The following is a 15,891-nucleotide window of genomic DNA, read 5'->3' as shown; positions in this document are numbered from 1 at the left end:
AAAATAGATTTTTTTTACAGGGACACAGAGAGAATCAGAGAGAGGGACAGTCAGACAGGAATGGAGAGAGATGAGAAGCATCAATCATCAATCAGTCTTTCCTTGTGACACCTTAGTTGTTCACTGATTGCTCTCTCATATATGCCTTGACGGGGGGCCTTCAGCAGACTGAGCAACTCCTTGCTGGAGCCAGTGACCTTGGGTCCAAGCTGGCGAGCTTTTTGCTCAAGCCAGATGAGCCCGTGCTCAAGCTGGCGACCTCGGGGTCTCGAACCCGGGTCCTTCCGCATCCCAGTCCGACGCTCCATCCACTGCGCCACTGCCTGGTCAGGCCTGACATAAAATACTTGGTAAGTAATTATTATTATACGCTTTAACTTGCTGTACCTCTGCTTTATAAATTTTATAAAGTAAAGTTACTTCCCTACTTTATAAATCACCATTACTGTGGAACCGGTGGGCGGTTAGAAAATTTTACTACTAACAGATACAAAAGTGGTCGGTAGGTATAAAAAGGTTGACTACCCCTGGTCCCTCATGCCTCGTCAATGTCACGCCTTTATCCCCTCACCTTGCAACCTTCTTCTCTGCCCCACCCCATCCCAGACCAGGCCCTGCCCCTCTGTAGACCGTGCCTCATTACTGATCCCAATCCCACCAATCTCCCGCCTTTCCTCAGACACTGCGGGCTCCTTGATCGAACCACGCCCCTCGCCACAGGTCCCGCCCCCTCAGGATTGCGGGCTCTAACCCTCGCCACCCCGCCCATAACCAGACCCCGCTTCTCCAGGGAGGCCACGCCTCTCTCACACCCGCCTCTCTCAACACCCAGGTCTTACCCGGGCGGAGCAGGCCCCGCCCCCAAGCCCAAATCTTGGTCCCCAGTACAGGCGCCTGGCACCCGTCACTCTAACGCGCGGCGGTGGCTGCGGCGGCAGCGGCAGAAGATGGCGGAGTCTGGAGGAGGCGGCGGCGTTGGCTTCGGCGCGGGCGCGGGCGCGGGCCTGGAGCGCCCGAGCAGGTGAGACTCGGCCTGCAGTGGACTGCACTTGCCCCCAGGGCCTGGGTGACTTGTAGAGAATCCTGGGGGTCTGAGGGGCTGGGAAGCGTACTGGGCCGACCCGAAGGTCTCTCTAGGGAACTGCAGGCTAGAGGCTGCTAAGGGGGCAGCTGAAGGAGAGCTGGGGCCCCCAGGACTTCGAGGCGTCTACATGTGGCTCTAAAGGCCTGAGGGGGCGTTGGGACCTTGGAGGTCATAAGGCTCCTTATTGGGAACTGGGAATGCCAAGGGGTCTGGGAGACAGAGAGAGCCAAAGCAGGGGCCATGGCAGTCTTGAGGTTGTTGAGGCTGTTCTGAGAAGGGGACTGAAGGGAACTGGAGGGAACTTGTAGGGTCTGAGGCCCAAGGCTTCATGAAGGGTGCTAAAGTACCCTGAGGGTTCTTAAGGTGGTCCTGAAGGCATGCTGAAGGGACTTGGGTTGGGTGAGGACTGTGGAAAGCTGGGGGTAGGGGACCCAAGTGAACCTGAGGACCTGAAAGAGGACTAAGGGGCCTGGGAGAACCTAACCTGAGAGGGGAGGCTGAGGAGCCCTGGAAGTCCTGTGTACCCTGATGGGCAGGGAGGGACCTGGAGTCCCAGAAGTCTTGAGGGGCTGGAGTGGGTCTTGGGGAGCCTGAGGATGGTTAGAAAGCCCCAAAGGTCTAAAGAAAATACAAGGAGGGTCTGTCCTCTTTCCCATCCCCATGGGGTTTAAATCTTCTCCTCCCCTAAAGGGGACTTGAAGCAAGGTTTTGCCCTCAGACCAAGGGGGCAGAATTCACTGCCTTTGGTCAGAGGGAGGTCCCCTTTCCCTTTGGCTAAGTCCTGAGACTGGTTACTTGCACTTCAGAATTGGTGTAAAACTTGATGTTTACATGCATTATTCTGTGTTCTCAGAGGGCAAGGACATTGGCCTTAGGGAGCACCACTTCCCTTTATTATTTTTTTATTTTTATATTTTTCCGAAGCTGGAAACGGGGAGAGACAGTCAGACAGACTCCCGCATGCGCCCAACCGGGATCCACCCGGCATGCCCACCAGGGGCAATGCTCTGCCCACCAGGGGGCAATGCTCTGCCCCTCCAGGGCGTCGCTCTGCCGCGACCAGAGCCACTCTAGCGCCTGGGGCAGAGGCCAAGGAGCCATCCCCAGCGCCCGGGCCATCTTTGCTCTAATGGAGCCCTGGCTGCGGGAGGGGAAGAGAAAGACAGAGAGGAAGGAGGGGGGGTGGAGAAGCAAATGGGCGCTTCTCCTGTGTGCCCTGGCCGGGAATCGAACCCGGGTCCCCCGCACGCCAGGCCGATGCTCTACCGCTGAGCCAACCGGCCAGGGCCACCTCCCTTTATTTTTACATTGCACAGGGCCACTGTAGCCCAGACCTTCCTATTCCTGTCCCCCAGGACAGCCTGCCACCGTGGTTGACCAAGTAAGAAATTCAGACTCTTTCTCTCTGGTAAGCTTACGAGAGCAAATCATTTCAGTTAACATGGTGAATGATGAAATTGATCAGTATTCGTATGCTGTGGTGTCATTTCTCATTGTGGGGACCTGGGCTAGTGCTGGCTGGGAAGGCCTGTTGGCTCAGGTGCGTGAGTTGGGCTTTGGAGACCTCCAATGGAGAGCTAGGGAGATTCAGAGGATTTAGGAAGACATTCAAGGGGTAGCAACCTGGGCAGAGCTTGGTGATCAGGTATGAGGTAGCATATAAGAACAGACAAGGGGACAGTGTACCCTAGGTCCCTGCCTTGGGCCTTGGGGTGGGATAACCTGGGACAAGGGTGAGGTATAATTAATTACATACTGTACTGTTCCCTTATTTTAGTTGAGCAGTTCATTAAGTTTTTTGTTTTTGTTTTAATTTAAAAGAAGGGGAGATAGAAAGACAGGCCCCTGCATGAGTTCTGACCTGGATCCACCCAGCAACCTCGTCAAGGGCTTATGCTCTGCCCATCTGGGGCCCAAGCTCACAACCAAGCTATTTTTAGCACCTGAGGCAGAGGCTCCACAGAGCCATCCTCAGCACCCAGGGCCAACATGCTCAAATCAATCAAACTCTGGCGTGGGAAGGGGAGAGAGAGAGATAAGGGGGAGGAGAAGAGAAGCAGGTGGTCACTTCTGTGTGCTCTGACTGGGAATCGAAACCAGGACTTCCACACACCAGTTGATGCTCTACCACTAAGCCAACCTGCCAAGGCTTCATTGAGTTTTAATAAACTTATAATGGGGGATAAATGGTGATGGAAGGAGGCTTAATTAGGGGTGTTGAATATATAATAATAATGTGCAGATGATATACATTTCAGGTAGAATTGTCTACCTGAAAACTATATAATTTAATTAACCAGTGTCATCCCAATAAATTCAATAAAAGATAAATTTACAGAGTATGAGTATACACCCATTAACATAACTCAGGTTTTGAGAATGCTTTCACCATGCCAAAGAGTTCCATCAAGCTTGTTGCAGTGAACCCTGCTCCCACTCTTAGCCCCAGGCACATCCTGATCTGCTTTTCCTATGTGCCCTGACTTGGGATCGAATGCTTTACCACTGAGCAATCTGGCCAGGACCTGATTTTTTTTTTTTAATTGATTGCTTTAGAGTGACAGAGAGAGAGAGAAGCATTCATTTGTTGTTCCACTTAGTTGTGCATTAGCTGGTTGCTTCCTGCATGTGCCCTGACAGGGATCGAACCTGCAACCTTGGCATGTTGGGATGATGTTCTAATCAACTGAGCCACCGGGCCAGGACTGTCTTTTAATTTTTTTAGTGATAGCTATCGCTGGGCAAGCGTTTATTATTATTTATTTATTTATTTTTTTAGTGAGAGAGAGACAGAGAGGGACAGATAGGGACAGACAGGCAGGAAGGGAGAGAGATGAGAAGCATCAATTCTTTATTCCAGCACCTTAGGTGTTTAATGCTTTCTCATGTGTGCCTTGACAGGGACGGGAGCTATAGCAGAGCCAGTGATCCCTTGCTCCAAGCCAGTGACCTTGGGCTTCAAGCCAGCGACCATGGGGTCATGTCTGTGATCCCACAATCAAGCCAGTTACCCCTTGCTCAAGCTGGTGAGCCCGTGTTCAAGCTGGTGAGCCTGTGCTCAAGCTGGCGACCTCAGGGTTTCGAACCTGGGCCCTCTGTGTCCCAGGCTGGCACTTTATTCACTGACCCACTGCCTGGTCAGGCAAGTGTTTATTATTTTGATGAGATACAGTTTTGTGTTTTTTTTTTACCAATGTTCTTTTTATGCATCATGCTTTTAATGTCATATCAAAAAAATATTTTCTAAATAGAGGCACTCTTTTTTTTTGGAAGCATTTTTTTTTTTCGTTTTTTGAAGCTGGAAACGGGGAGAGACAGTCAGACAGACTCCCACATTCGCCCAACTGGGATCCACCCCGCACGCCCACCAGGGGCGATGCTCTGCCCACCAGGGGGCGATGCTCTGCCCCTCCGGGGGGGTTGCCCCGCCGCGACCAGAGCCACTCTAGCGCCTGGGGCAGAGGTCAAGGAGCCATCCCCAGCGCCCGGGCCATCCCTGCTCCAATGGAGCCTTGCTGCGGGAGGGGAAGAGAGAGACAGAGAGGAAGGAGAGGGGGAGGGGTGGAGAAGCAAATGGGCGCCTCTCCCATGTGCCTCAGCCGGGAATCGAACCCGGGTCCCCCGCACGCCAGGCCGACACTCTACTGCTGAGCCAACCGGCCAGGGCCTGGAGGCATTTTTTTACTAGACATCTTTGTCATTTTTGAGATGGCCATTTACCCCTTCTGTCCATCCCAGCGAAACATCACTGTCATCTGTGCAACTGATGGTGTGTGTGTATGTGTGTCTATTTTCTGTGGTACCAGTGTAGGGGGGAAGGCAAGAGGACGAGATTTTGAAGGAGAGTATGTCACACATAGTCTCCCAAGGGTCTTTTGGTGTTTTAAAAAACATTATTGATTTTTTTTTTTTTTTACAGAGACAGAGAGAGAGTCAGAGAGAGGGACAGATAGGGACAGACAGACAGGAACGGAAAGAGATGAGAAACATCAATCATCAGTTTTTCGTCGTGACACCTTAGTTGTTCATTGATTGCTTTCTCATATGTGCCTTGACCATGGGCCTTCATTAGACCGAGTAACCCCTTGCTCAAGCCAGTGACCTTGGGTCCAAGCTGGTGAGCTTTGCTCAAACCAGATGAGCCTGCAGTCAAGCTGGCGACTTCGGGGTCTTGAACCTGGGCCCTCCGCATCCCAGACCGACGCTCTATCCACTGTGCCACCGCCTGGTCAGGCTGATTTTTTTTTTTTTTTTTTTTTAAAGAGAGAGGAAAGGAGAGAAATATCAGTTTGTTGTTTCACTTATTTATGCATTAATTGGTTGATTCTTGTATGTGCCCTAACTGGGGATCAAATCCACAACGTTGGCATATTGGGAAAATACTCTAACCAAACTGAGCTACCTAACCAGCGCTCCCAAGGATCTTTTGAAATGTAAAGGCCTTTGTAGCATTGTTCATTCATTCTTTCCTTTTTTTTTGTATTTTTCTGAAGTTGGAAACAGGGAGGCAGTCAGACTCCCGCATGTGTCCGACCGGGATCCACCCAGCATGCCCACCAGGGGGCGATGCTCTGCCCATCTGGGGCATTGCTCTGTTGCAACCAGAGCCATTCTAGCACCAGAGGCAGAGGCCATAGAGCCATCCTCAGTGCCCGGGCCAACTTTGCTCCAATGGAGCCTTGGCTGCAGGAGGGGAAGATAGAGACAGAGAGGAAGGAGAGGGGGAGGGGTGGAGAAGCAGATGGGTGCTTCTCCTGTGTGCCCTGGCCGGGAATTGAACCCGAGACTCCTGCACTCCAGGCCGATGCTCTAGCACTGAGCCAACCGGCCAGGGCAAAAACTCACTCATTTAAAGTGTATAATTCAATGGTTGTAGCACATTCACAATGTTGTTGTGTGTTTAGCACCTCTATCTAGTTCCGGAATATTTCCGTAACCCCAAAAGGAAATTCTGTGCCATTAGCAGTCACTCTCCATTCCCTTCTATACCAGCCCCTCACAACTGCTCCTCTATTTTCTGTCTGTATAATGTTATCTATTTTATAAATAGAATCATTCAATAAGGGATCTTTTATGACTAGCTTCTTTAACTCCATGTAATGTTTTTTTATTTTTAGAAAGTGAGAGAGAGAGAAAGTGTAGGGGGAAGCTGGAAGCATCAGCTCATAATAGGACTGCTGAAAGTATGCTTCTGGTATGTGCCTTGACTGGGCAAGACCAGGGTTTTGAACCTGCAACCTCAGCATTCCAGGTCAAGGCTTTATCTACTGTACCATCACAGGTCAGGCTCCACATAATGTTATTGAAGGTCGTCTACATTATAGCATAAATCAGTATTTCATTCCTTTTAATGACTACATAATACTCCATTGTGTGGACATACTACATTTTGTTTATCCATTCACCAGCTAATGACATTGAGGTTGGTTCTACCTTTTGGCTGTTTTGGATAGTGCTGCTATAAACATGCATGTACAAGTTTTTGTGTGAATTCCTGTGTTCAGTTCTTTGGGTTCTATACCAGGAGCAGAATTGCTGGATCATATATCTGTCATGTATCCTTGATCACGCTATCACCACCCAACATTACTTGGTGTGTTTATTAGTGGAAATGCCTTGAGGGTGGAGAATGTGTCTTGTAGGCCTAGAGCACAGGCCACACAGAAAACGTAAGTGGTCAAGATATATAGCCAGAAGGGAGGGATAGATAGAAGGGGTATGGAAAAACTTTCTAGGGCTTGCAGTCTGGCAGGTGGGAAGTGTCATCTATGGACAGGTTGGTCTCTGACCTTCTTTGGGAGATTTGGGGGACTGCTGCAGTCTGGAATTAGCTGGCCTTATCTGGAAGGCTGGTTTTCTAGCCTGCTGGGAAGTATCTGCATCTGCCTTTTTTTCCCCCATGATGCATTTTGTCATTAGGCCTGGGGTAGGGGCAGTTCCTGTCTTTCCTTTGGCCCTTCCAGCAGTCCCACAACTTGAGAAATTGTCTTTGAGGGATTGTGCTCTCCCACCCCCACCACCCCCTGTATTATTATATAACTTGTTTCTTCCAACATCTTTCTTCTGCAACCAAGGGGGAGAAATGAAAGAGAAAAGCTTATTCTCTTTCCTTCCTATCTCCAAGGATCAACAAAAAAACTTGTTGCCTAGTAAAGATGGTCGTTAATGACTGAGCTAAGCCTCTGGGATAGATGAAGCATGGTGGCATCAGCCAAGACTCAAGGAGGGGAGATGGGGCCTGGCTGCAGACTCACTTACACAGAGGACATTTGTCCTCCAGCGGGTCCCGTCCCAGCTCTACCTCGAGCTCTCCATGGTGTCCTGGACTCTGGAGAGAGAGGAGGTTTGCAGCCTACTGGGGGGAATACTCTTCAGGGAGTTGAACCTCCCCAGCTAAAATTCCATCTCTATGAGGTACCTAGTTGGCCGGGTTCTGGAAGCTCTTGAGACGTTGGGCCTTAGGCATCCTCACTTGATGCCCCATCTTCCCTAAAGGTGTTTGGATGGGCCTCAGATTTGCTGACTCACACTGCTCCTGGGTGGTGAGGCAGGGGTATCTGGGTGAGGGACGTGTTGCCCACAGGTGTTTCTATAGGAAGTTGTAACTGGGACACAGTATCAGTGGGTTTGGCACAGTTCAGCCAAAGTGTCTGCTCCTGGCTTGGTGGCTTTTGCTTGTTCAAATTTTCCTAATAAGGCCCTGGCCGGTTGGCTCAGTGGTAGAGCGTCAGCCTGGCGTGCAGAAGTCTTAGGTTTGATTCCCGGCCAGGGCACACAGGAGAAGCGCCTATCTGCTTCTCCACCCCTCCCCCTCTCCTTCCTCTCTGTCTCTCTCTTCCCCTCCCGCAGCGAGACTCCATTGGAGCAAAGATGGCCCTGGCGCTGGGGATGGCTCCTTGGCCTCTGCCCCAGGCGCTGGAGTGGCTCTGGTCGCAACAGAGCGACGCCCCGGAGGGGCAGAGCATCGCCCCCTGGTGGGCAGAGCGTCGCCCCCTGGTGGGCGTGCCGGGTGGATCCCAGTCGGGCGCATGCGGGAGTCTGTCTGACTGTCTCTCCCCATTTCCAGCTTCAGAAAAATACAAAAAAAAAAATTCCTAATAAGCCTTCTCTGACAGCACCCTAGATTGTGTCCACTAAGCCTCGGTTCAGTCCCCCAATGCCTGTGCAAAAGACTGGGGTATATCTTGCCTTCTGAGAAGATTCTTGTTGCTTTAGCCTCATCCTCTTTTCAGCCGGGAGGGGAAGGGACAGAGAGGGATCTGACCCTTCAAATATGGGACTGCACTCTTCCTTTTGGGAATTCTGGGAGATCTGGTTGTTTCAGGAGCCTCATCACACCCAGGTGTCTGAGGTCCTTCTTTCCATGAGCAGTGCGGTCCTACATACTCATTGTGTACCTTGGGCACAACTGCATGCCTCTGTGGGTTAGATTCCTCATCTGGAAAATGGGACCACAGACTCAACCAGCAGCAGGGTAGCTTGTCTGTGGTGGCAGGTGGGGAAAAGAGAATGTTAGTGTCTTTGTCAGTTTGGGTTGCTGAAACAGAATACTGTAGACCGGGTGGCTTATAAACAACAGAAATTTATGTTTTGAAGTTTGGAGGCTAGAAGTTCAAGATCAAGGTATCTGGTGAGGCCACTTCTTGATTCATAAAGGGCACATTGTCACTCTCCTCCTATGGTGGAAGGGTTTAGGTGGAGCTTTCTGGAGTTCCTTTTCTGGGGTCACTAATCCCGTTCACAAGGGCACCACCCTCATGACCTAATCATCTCTCAACTGCTGCACTGCCTCTCACATTAGGGGTTAGTTTTCAACATTTGGAGAGGTACAACATTCAGTCTGTGGCAAATGGCTGGAGCAGTTGGGAGGACGGTGTCATGATTGATGGCCATGAGAGGGACAGTGGTGGGGCAGTGGAGGAATGGACATTCAAGTCTGAGTTGCTTTTGCAACATGAGAGAGCAGATGCCACAATGAGAGCCTGGAGAGTGTGGGTACAAGATGGGTGGGTCTTGGAGGAGCATTGGGAAGCTGGAGGGAGTGGTGGTGCTGGGGGTCCAGGCCATGCAGCTCATCCCTCCTCAGGGAGTGAGGTGCCCTGTTTCTCAGCTCTGCCAGCAGGTTTCTGGCAGGGTCTTGGCAGAGACCTCCGAGCTCACAGTGTGAGATTGTGTGTTTTGTTTTGTTTTTTTGAGAGAGAAACAGGGAGGGAGAGATTGGAACATTGAGCTGCTTGGGGAATGGAACCAGCATTCTCTTGTTCCAGGACTGTGCTCCACAAACTGAGCTATCTGGCCAAGGCTTAATTTTTTAATTTTTTTTTTTTTTAAATTTTTTTATTTTATTTATTCATTTTAGAGAGGAGAGAGAGAGGGAGAGAGAGACAGGGGGGAGGAGCTGGAAGCATCAACTCCCATATGTGCCTTGACCAGGCAAGCCCAGGGTTTCGAACCGGCGACCTCAGCATTTCCAGGTTGACGCTTTATCCACTGCGCCACCACAGGTCAGGCAATTTTTTAATTTTTAATGACAGAGAGGAAGGGAGAGAAAGTGAAGCATTCATTTGTTGTTCTGTTCAGTCATGCATTCATTGGTTGCATCCAGTGTGTGCCCTGATTGGGGATTGAACCCACAACCTTTCTTTTTTTCTTTCTTTCTTTATTTAGATTTTTAAAAAATTTATTCATTTTTATAGACAGAGGAGAGATACAGAGATTTTTATAGACAGAGGAGAGATACAGAGGATGAGAGACAGAGAGAAGAGGGCAGGAGCAGGAAGCATCAACTCCCATATGTGCCTTGATCAGGCAAGCCCTGGGTGTTTTTTGTTTTTTTTTTACAGAGACAGAGAGAGAGTCAGAGAGAGGGATAGACAGGGACAGACAGAAACGGAGAGATGAGAAGCATCAATTATCAGTTTTTCATTGCGCTTTGTGACACTTTAATTGTTCATTGATTGCTTTCTCATATGTGCCTTGACCGCGGGCCTTCAGCAGACCGAGTAACGCCTTGCTCGAGCCAGCGACCTTGGGTCCAAGCTGGTGGGCTTTTCCTCAAACCAGATGAGCCCGCACTCAAGCTGGCGACCTTGGGGTCTGAAACCTGGGTCCTCGGCATCCCAGTCCAACGCTCTATCCACTGCGCCACCGCCTAGTCAAGAGAGCCCTGGGTTTTGAACTGGCAACCTCAAGGTTCCAGGTCAACACTTTGTCCACTGCACCACCACAGGTCAGGCTGGAATGACACTCTTAACCAACTGAGCTAATTAGCCAGGGCTGTGAAATTGTCCTGAAAACTATACACTTTGCTCCAATTTGAGCAGCGTGATTCTCACAGCTGGACCGCTTCCACCTGGTAGCTGCTAACCCCTGGGACACCTTCTTGTCATTGTCTATAATAACTGGGGTAGGAAGGTTTTATTAGCTTCTGTTATCATCACGCCATCTCCAGGGAGCCTACTGGTATATCATTCACTTTCCTTATCAGCAGTTATTTTTGTTTGCCTATCTGCAGGGGAGAGCTCAGTGAGGCCAGGGTGGAGGCTTTATGCCTGCATCACCCCTCTCCGCAGACACTTTAAAAGTGGGACTTTCTCACCTTAGCCAGATAGCTTGGTTGGTTAGAGCATCGTCCTGATACACAAAGGTTGCTGGTTCAATTCCAGGTCAGGGCACATACAGAAACAGAGTGATGTCTCTGTTTCTCTCTCTCTCCCTTTTCTATAATCAATCAATAAATTTTTAAATAAATAAAAGTGAGGCTTTCTCTGCATTCCCTCCCTTTGGTTTTAGGGCATATTTCTGATTTAAGATTGATGGCACTGGAGAAGGAAGACAAAAATAGGAGAAGTAGGCCCTGGCCGGCTGGCTTAGTGGTAGAGCGTCGGCCTGGCGTGCAGAATTCCTGGGTTCGATTCCCGGCCAGGGCACACAGGAGAAGCGCCCATCTGCTTCTTCACCCCTCCCCCTCTCCTTCCTCTCTGTCTCTCTCTTCCCCTACTGCAGCTGAGGCTCCATTGGAGCAAAAGATGGCCCGGGCGCTGGGGATGGCTCCTTGGCCTCTGCCCCAGGCTCTAGAGTGGCTCTGGTCGCAACAGAGCGATGCCCCGGATGGGCAGAGCATCGCCCGCTGGTGGGCGTGCCGGGTGGATCCCAGTTGGGCTCATGCGGGAGTCTGTCTGACTGCCTCCCCATTTCCAGCTTCAGAAAAATACAAAAAAAAAAAAAAAAAAAAAAGGAGAAGTAGGGGCAGGGTGGAGGGTCCTGATAGAAACAATTCATCAATGTGTGGACGGAACTCATGACACCTTGCTCTTACTCTGGTGGATGTTACATGCCTTCTGTGTGCCTGCCACTGGGTTTGGTGCTGGGCTTGCTAGGAAAGGGGGTATGGTCAGGTCTTGCCCTTGGGGTTCCTATGTGCCAGCAGGGAATTAGTGAAATGGTGGTGTGGTCATTGTCCCATGGGTGCCATAAATGATCCTGAGGCCAAATTGGAAGTTTCTGCTTTCTCAGAAAGGTTCTGAGAAACTTCAGAAAGAAGGTTGAATTGAACGTGAAGGTTTGTGTCACCAGCTCATCGGAAGGGAGTTGAATGAGGGGGACTGTTCTCTGGGTGCTGGCAAGGGAATTGTGCAGGTTCTGTAGGTGGAGGAGACAGGCCTTCTCAGGGGTCAGGAGTCAGAAGAACTGGAGTTGGTGGGAGGGACAAGGCAGGAGATTGGGAGTATAGCATTTGGGTGGGACACCTAGGTCAGATGTGTGAATTTGTTTTTTGTTTTTATTTTTCCATTGATTTGAGTGGGGGTGAGAAAGTTGGAGGGGGGGGGGGAGAGAAGCCTCAATTTGTTCTACGTAATTGTTCCATTTAGTTGTGCACTCATTGGTTGCTTTTCATGTGTGCCCTGACCAGGGATAAAACCTGTGATCTTGGTTGATGCTCTATCCACTGACCCATCCAGCCAAAGCCCAGATATGTGTTTTGGAAGGAGAGGAAGGGCCCTGAACTAAGGTTGGAGCTGTGGAGAGGGCACAGTTTTGGGAAAGATTCGAGATTGAACTTGTGCGATATGCTGAGCAATGTTGGCAGCTAGACGGGGTCACTTGCTGTCAGGTTTTTGCCATGGATCTAGGAGTGCAGAGGATCTGTGGATATGTGGGTGGGCAGGGGAAGACCAGGCCTCACTTGCCCTGAGAGGCTTGCACTGCCTGCCAGCATCCCATAGAGAGCTGGGAGAGGCTGAAATAGACATCCCACCTCCAAGCTTCAGTGGTCACCTCTGTTCCAGAAAGCCCTCATGCCTTTCCTTGCTCAAGGACTTCGGGTCTTCCAGACTGCAGGTCGTAGTCCCAGGAATGTCCTTCCTCCCAGGAAAAAGCCTTGGACTAGGTATAGCCACTCTAGGAGGTTTCCCCAGTTTGATTTCACCTGCCCATGGACTCAGCTTTATCTTCAGAGTATGCACCACATGCATTCTTCTTTCTCTCCTTCTCTCTGATAGCCACATCCTGTTAGGCCCCTTCTTTCACCCCTTCCTCCTCTGGGGTCTGTGCCATTCTGGTTGGTGAGACCCTCCCAAGACATGTGGGCATCAGCCCACATCATTCCCCCTGTCTGACATCTACCTGCAAGGGGCTTCTTCACTCAGAACAAATTCCACATCTCTGTGTGACCCCCTCAGCCTACCTGCTGGGCCTCCAGCTTTCATCACCCTTCTCTCCTTTTGGGCCAGCATCCCTCTTGGGCCATTAACCCAGCCTCCCCTGGAATGTCCTGTCCCAGTGCTTTGCACAACCCCAGTGCTATCTCCTTGAGGCCTAGCCGATCTGTCCACCATGACCCACTGCCTACCCTCTGTCTATGTTCATGAAACATTCTATGTATTTAGGCCTCATGCCCTCAAGAATGTGTGCTCTCTGAGGGCAGGGCTTCACTGTGGAGGTGCTGGTTCCATCCAGCAAAATATTCCACACATACTCTGCAGTGGGTTTTTTCCGAGTTGCTGGCCTGACTTAGAGGCTTCTGGAACAGTCCTTCATGGCCCAGCTGGGTGAGGGACACTCCCTTCCCTTTATTTCATGGCAGGATTTGGGTAGAGACAAATCCCCAGACATGTTGTCAGTGAATCAGCCCTATTTGAGAGAAGCCAATGGACCAGTACCTTGTGGCAGGTGTACTTTGTGTAGGATCTTTTTTTTTCTTTTTTCTTTTCTTTTATTTTAAAATTATATTGTCTCTACGCTTTATTTTTTTTAAGGACTTTATTAATTTTTCAGAGAGGAGAGAGAGGGAAAGAGGAAGAGAGAGCGAGAGAGAGAAGGGGGAGGAGCAGGAAGCATCAACTCCCATATGTGCCTTGACCAGGCAAGCCCAGGGTTTCGAACCAGCGATCTCAGTGTTCCAGGTTGACGCTTTATCCACTGCGCCACCACAGGTCAGGCCGGATCTTGACATTGTGTGTTGAATACGGAAACAGCTGGTGGCTCTCCTTCTCCAACTGCTTGCAGTGGGAAGTGGGGGCCACCCTCCAGGTCCCTACTGCAGACTCCCCTACACTTGTGGTAGCTGCTAGCAGCTGTTCAGATGAGCTCTTAACACTTACTTACTAACCCTGGGTCTCCAGTTCTTTCTTCCTCCCCTCCCCAACCTGTCCCTGGTCTCTGCAGAGAGGGTTGCTCTGGCTACACAGGAAAAATCCTCCCTAGCATTCTTCCTCTGAAGAACAGTTTTGGGGTGCATCCAGGGTAATTTCAGCCCAGGGCTAATCTCTTCCTGTGAACCACCTTGCCATACAGGAAAATTTTGATTCCAGAGTAACTAACCAGTGCCTTCAGGGAATCTCAGAGCTTTCCTGAGTAAAGCAGCTTCTGGAATTGAACATGCTTAGCCTAGAGGAACTCTTGATGGGTGGACTTTGGGGCTTTTAAAGACCTCAAGGGCAGTTGAGGCCCAAGATGTCTCCTTACACCACAACTGTGAAATTCCATAGGGGTGAAAGACAGACTGAACCTGGAGCTGGCTGAGCGGGATATCTGGAGAGCTCTCCTCTCAACCGTTTATTAGGAGCTGAAGCAGCCTGACTGGTGGTGGCGCAGTGGATAGAGTATTGACCTGGGACACTGAGGACCAAAGTATGAAACCCTGAGGTCACCGGCTTGAGCCTGGGATCATAGACATGATCCCATGGTCTCTGGCTTGATCTCAGAGGTTGCAGTCTTGAAGCCCAAGATCGCTAGCTTGAGCAAGGGATCACTGGCTCAGCTGGAGGCCCTCCCCCCCAAAGAAGGCAATAATGAGAAGCAATCATTGAACAACTAAGGTGCTGCAACTATGAGTTGATGCTTCTTATCTCTCTCCCTTTCTGTCTGTTTCTTTCTCTCTCTCTCCCTCCCTTTCTGCCTGCCTGCCTGCCTGCCTGCCTCTGTCTCTCTCTGAAAAAAAAACAAACCAAAAAACAAACGTTGACACAGTCTGCCAAAGGAAGCAGGAACAGAGACATGATCACACAGAATCTTCTGTAACTGGAGCTGAGTGAGAGCAGAGCATTCTCCTTTTTTTTTTTTTTTTTTTTTTTTTTAGAGAATTTTTTTTTTTCTTTATTCATTTTTTTAGAGAGGAGAGAGAGAAACGGGGGGAGGAGCTGGAAGCATCAACTCCCATATGTGCCTTGACCAGGCAAGCCCAGGGTTTCGAACCGGCGACCTCAGCATTTCCAGGTTGACGCTTTATCCACTGCGCCACCACAGGTCAGGCCAGAGCATTCTCTTAAGCAAGGTTCAGGGGTTGGCATGGTCCCTATAAGGTGACAGGCATGTAACGTAGCCCCACTGAAGACCCTGAGGCAGCTCCCATGTGGGAAACCTCTAGGACTAAAGTTGTAACCACCTACTTGCCTTAGTGAGTTCTGGGGTGGTGCTGCAGGGTCGCAGGAGGGCATCTCTTGCTTTCTCTCCCTCTCTTTTCTCTCTGTCATAAGAGGGAATAATTGGGACCCGCCTGCTTCTAAGGTAGGGCTGCTTGGAGGGAGTATACAAATATTTGTGCTGCACGTGAGTCAATTGCAGAAGTGATGGATAGTGTTTTCCTTGTCAAGGCTGGTGGCACAGGCTGTCTGCAGCTCCAGCCTTAGGCATCCTTCCAGCATTTTAGCATTTAGAGTTGCTGAACTTTCACAGTGGGAGGGGCGTGGGTAGCTTGCTGACCTTTACCAGGGAGCCTGTTGTCTCTGCAGGCAGGCGGAGCTCAGGCTGAGTTTGGCCACCACCTATTCACCCAGAGATCACCCAGTGTGGCTTCCTTGCCCTCTACCTCTCTCCCACCTCAATCTCAGGGTAGGAAGTCTGTGTGCAGTGCAGAGAGGGGTGGCAACTGGAGAATTGTTAACTCCACAGTGGTTCTTCTAGATGCTTATCTGAAATGTGGTGGACAGGAGCCCAGTATCTGAGGCTTCTGACATTGAAGGTCCCCTTCAGTGGTTATGAGCATCAGAAACTCAACTCACTGCCTTCAATTAAAAAATAAAAATTCAGCCTGACCAGGTGGTGGCGCAGTGGATAGAGTGTCAGACTGGGATGCAGAGGACCCAGGTTCGAGACCCCGAGGTCGCCAACTTGAGCGCGGGCTCATCTGGTTTGAGCAAAAGCCCACCAGATTGAACCCAAGGTCACTGGCTCCAGCAAGGGGTTACTCTGTCTGCTGAAGGCCCGCGGTCAAGGCACATATGAGAAAGAAATCAATGAACAACTAAGGTGTTGCAACGCGCAATGAAAAACTAATGGTTGATGCTTCTCATCTCCCTCCGTTTCTG

The 15,891-nt window shown here is 50.3% G+C and overlaps 1 protein-coding gene across 3 annotated transcripts in view; it reads left to right on the top strand.

The window, feature by feature from the left end:
• The first annotated feature begins 783 nt into the window (after positions 1-783).
• The window catches only part of KLHL26 (kelch like family member 26), a 34,030-nt gene continuing 18,922 nt past the window's right edge, over positions 784-15,891 (top strand). For all 3 annotated transcript variants that reach the window (XR_010730445.1, XR_010730444.1, XM_066269014.1), the window contains exon 1: positions 784-1,021. Coding sequence is in view for 1 of the 3 variants with exons in the window: in XM_066269014.1 (XP_066125111.1) it covers positions 948-1,021 (74 nt within the window). In the remaining 2 variants the exon portion in view is untranslated. The remainder of the gene's footprint in view (positions 1,022-15,891) is intronic.

Source organism: Saccopteryx bilineata, chromosome 1 (genome assembly GCF_036850765.1).
Source record: "Saccopteryx bilineata isolate mSacBil1 chromosome 1, mSacBil1_pri_phased_curated, whole genome shotgun sequence".
NCBI classification, from domain to species: domain Eukaryota; kingdom Metazoa; phylum Chordata; class Mammalia; order Chiroptera; family Emballonuridae; genus Saccopteryx; species Saccopteryx bilineata.
This window is presented reverse-complemented; position numbering and strand designations above follow the sequence as displayed.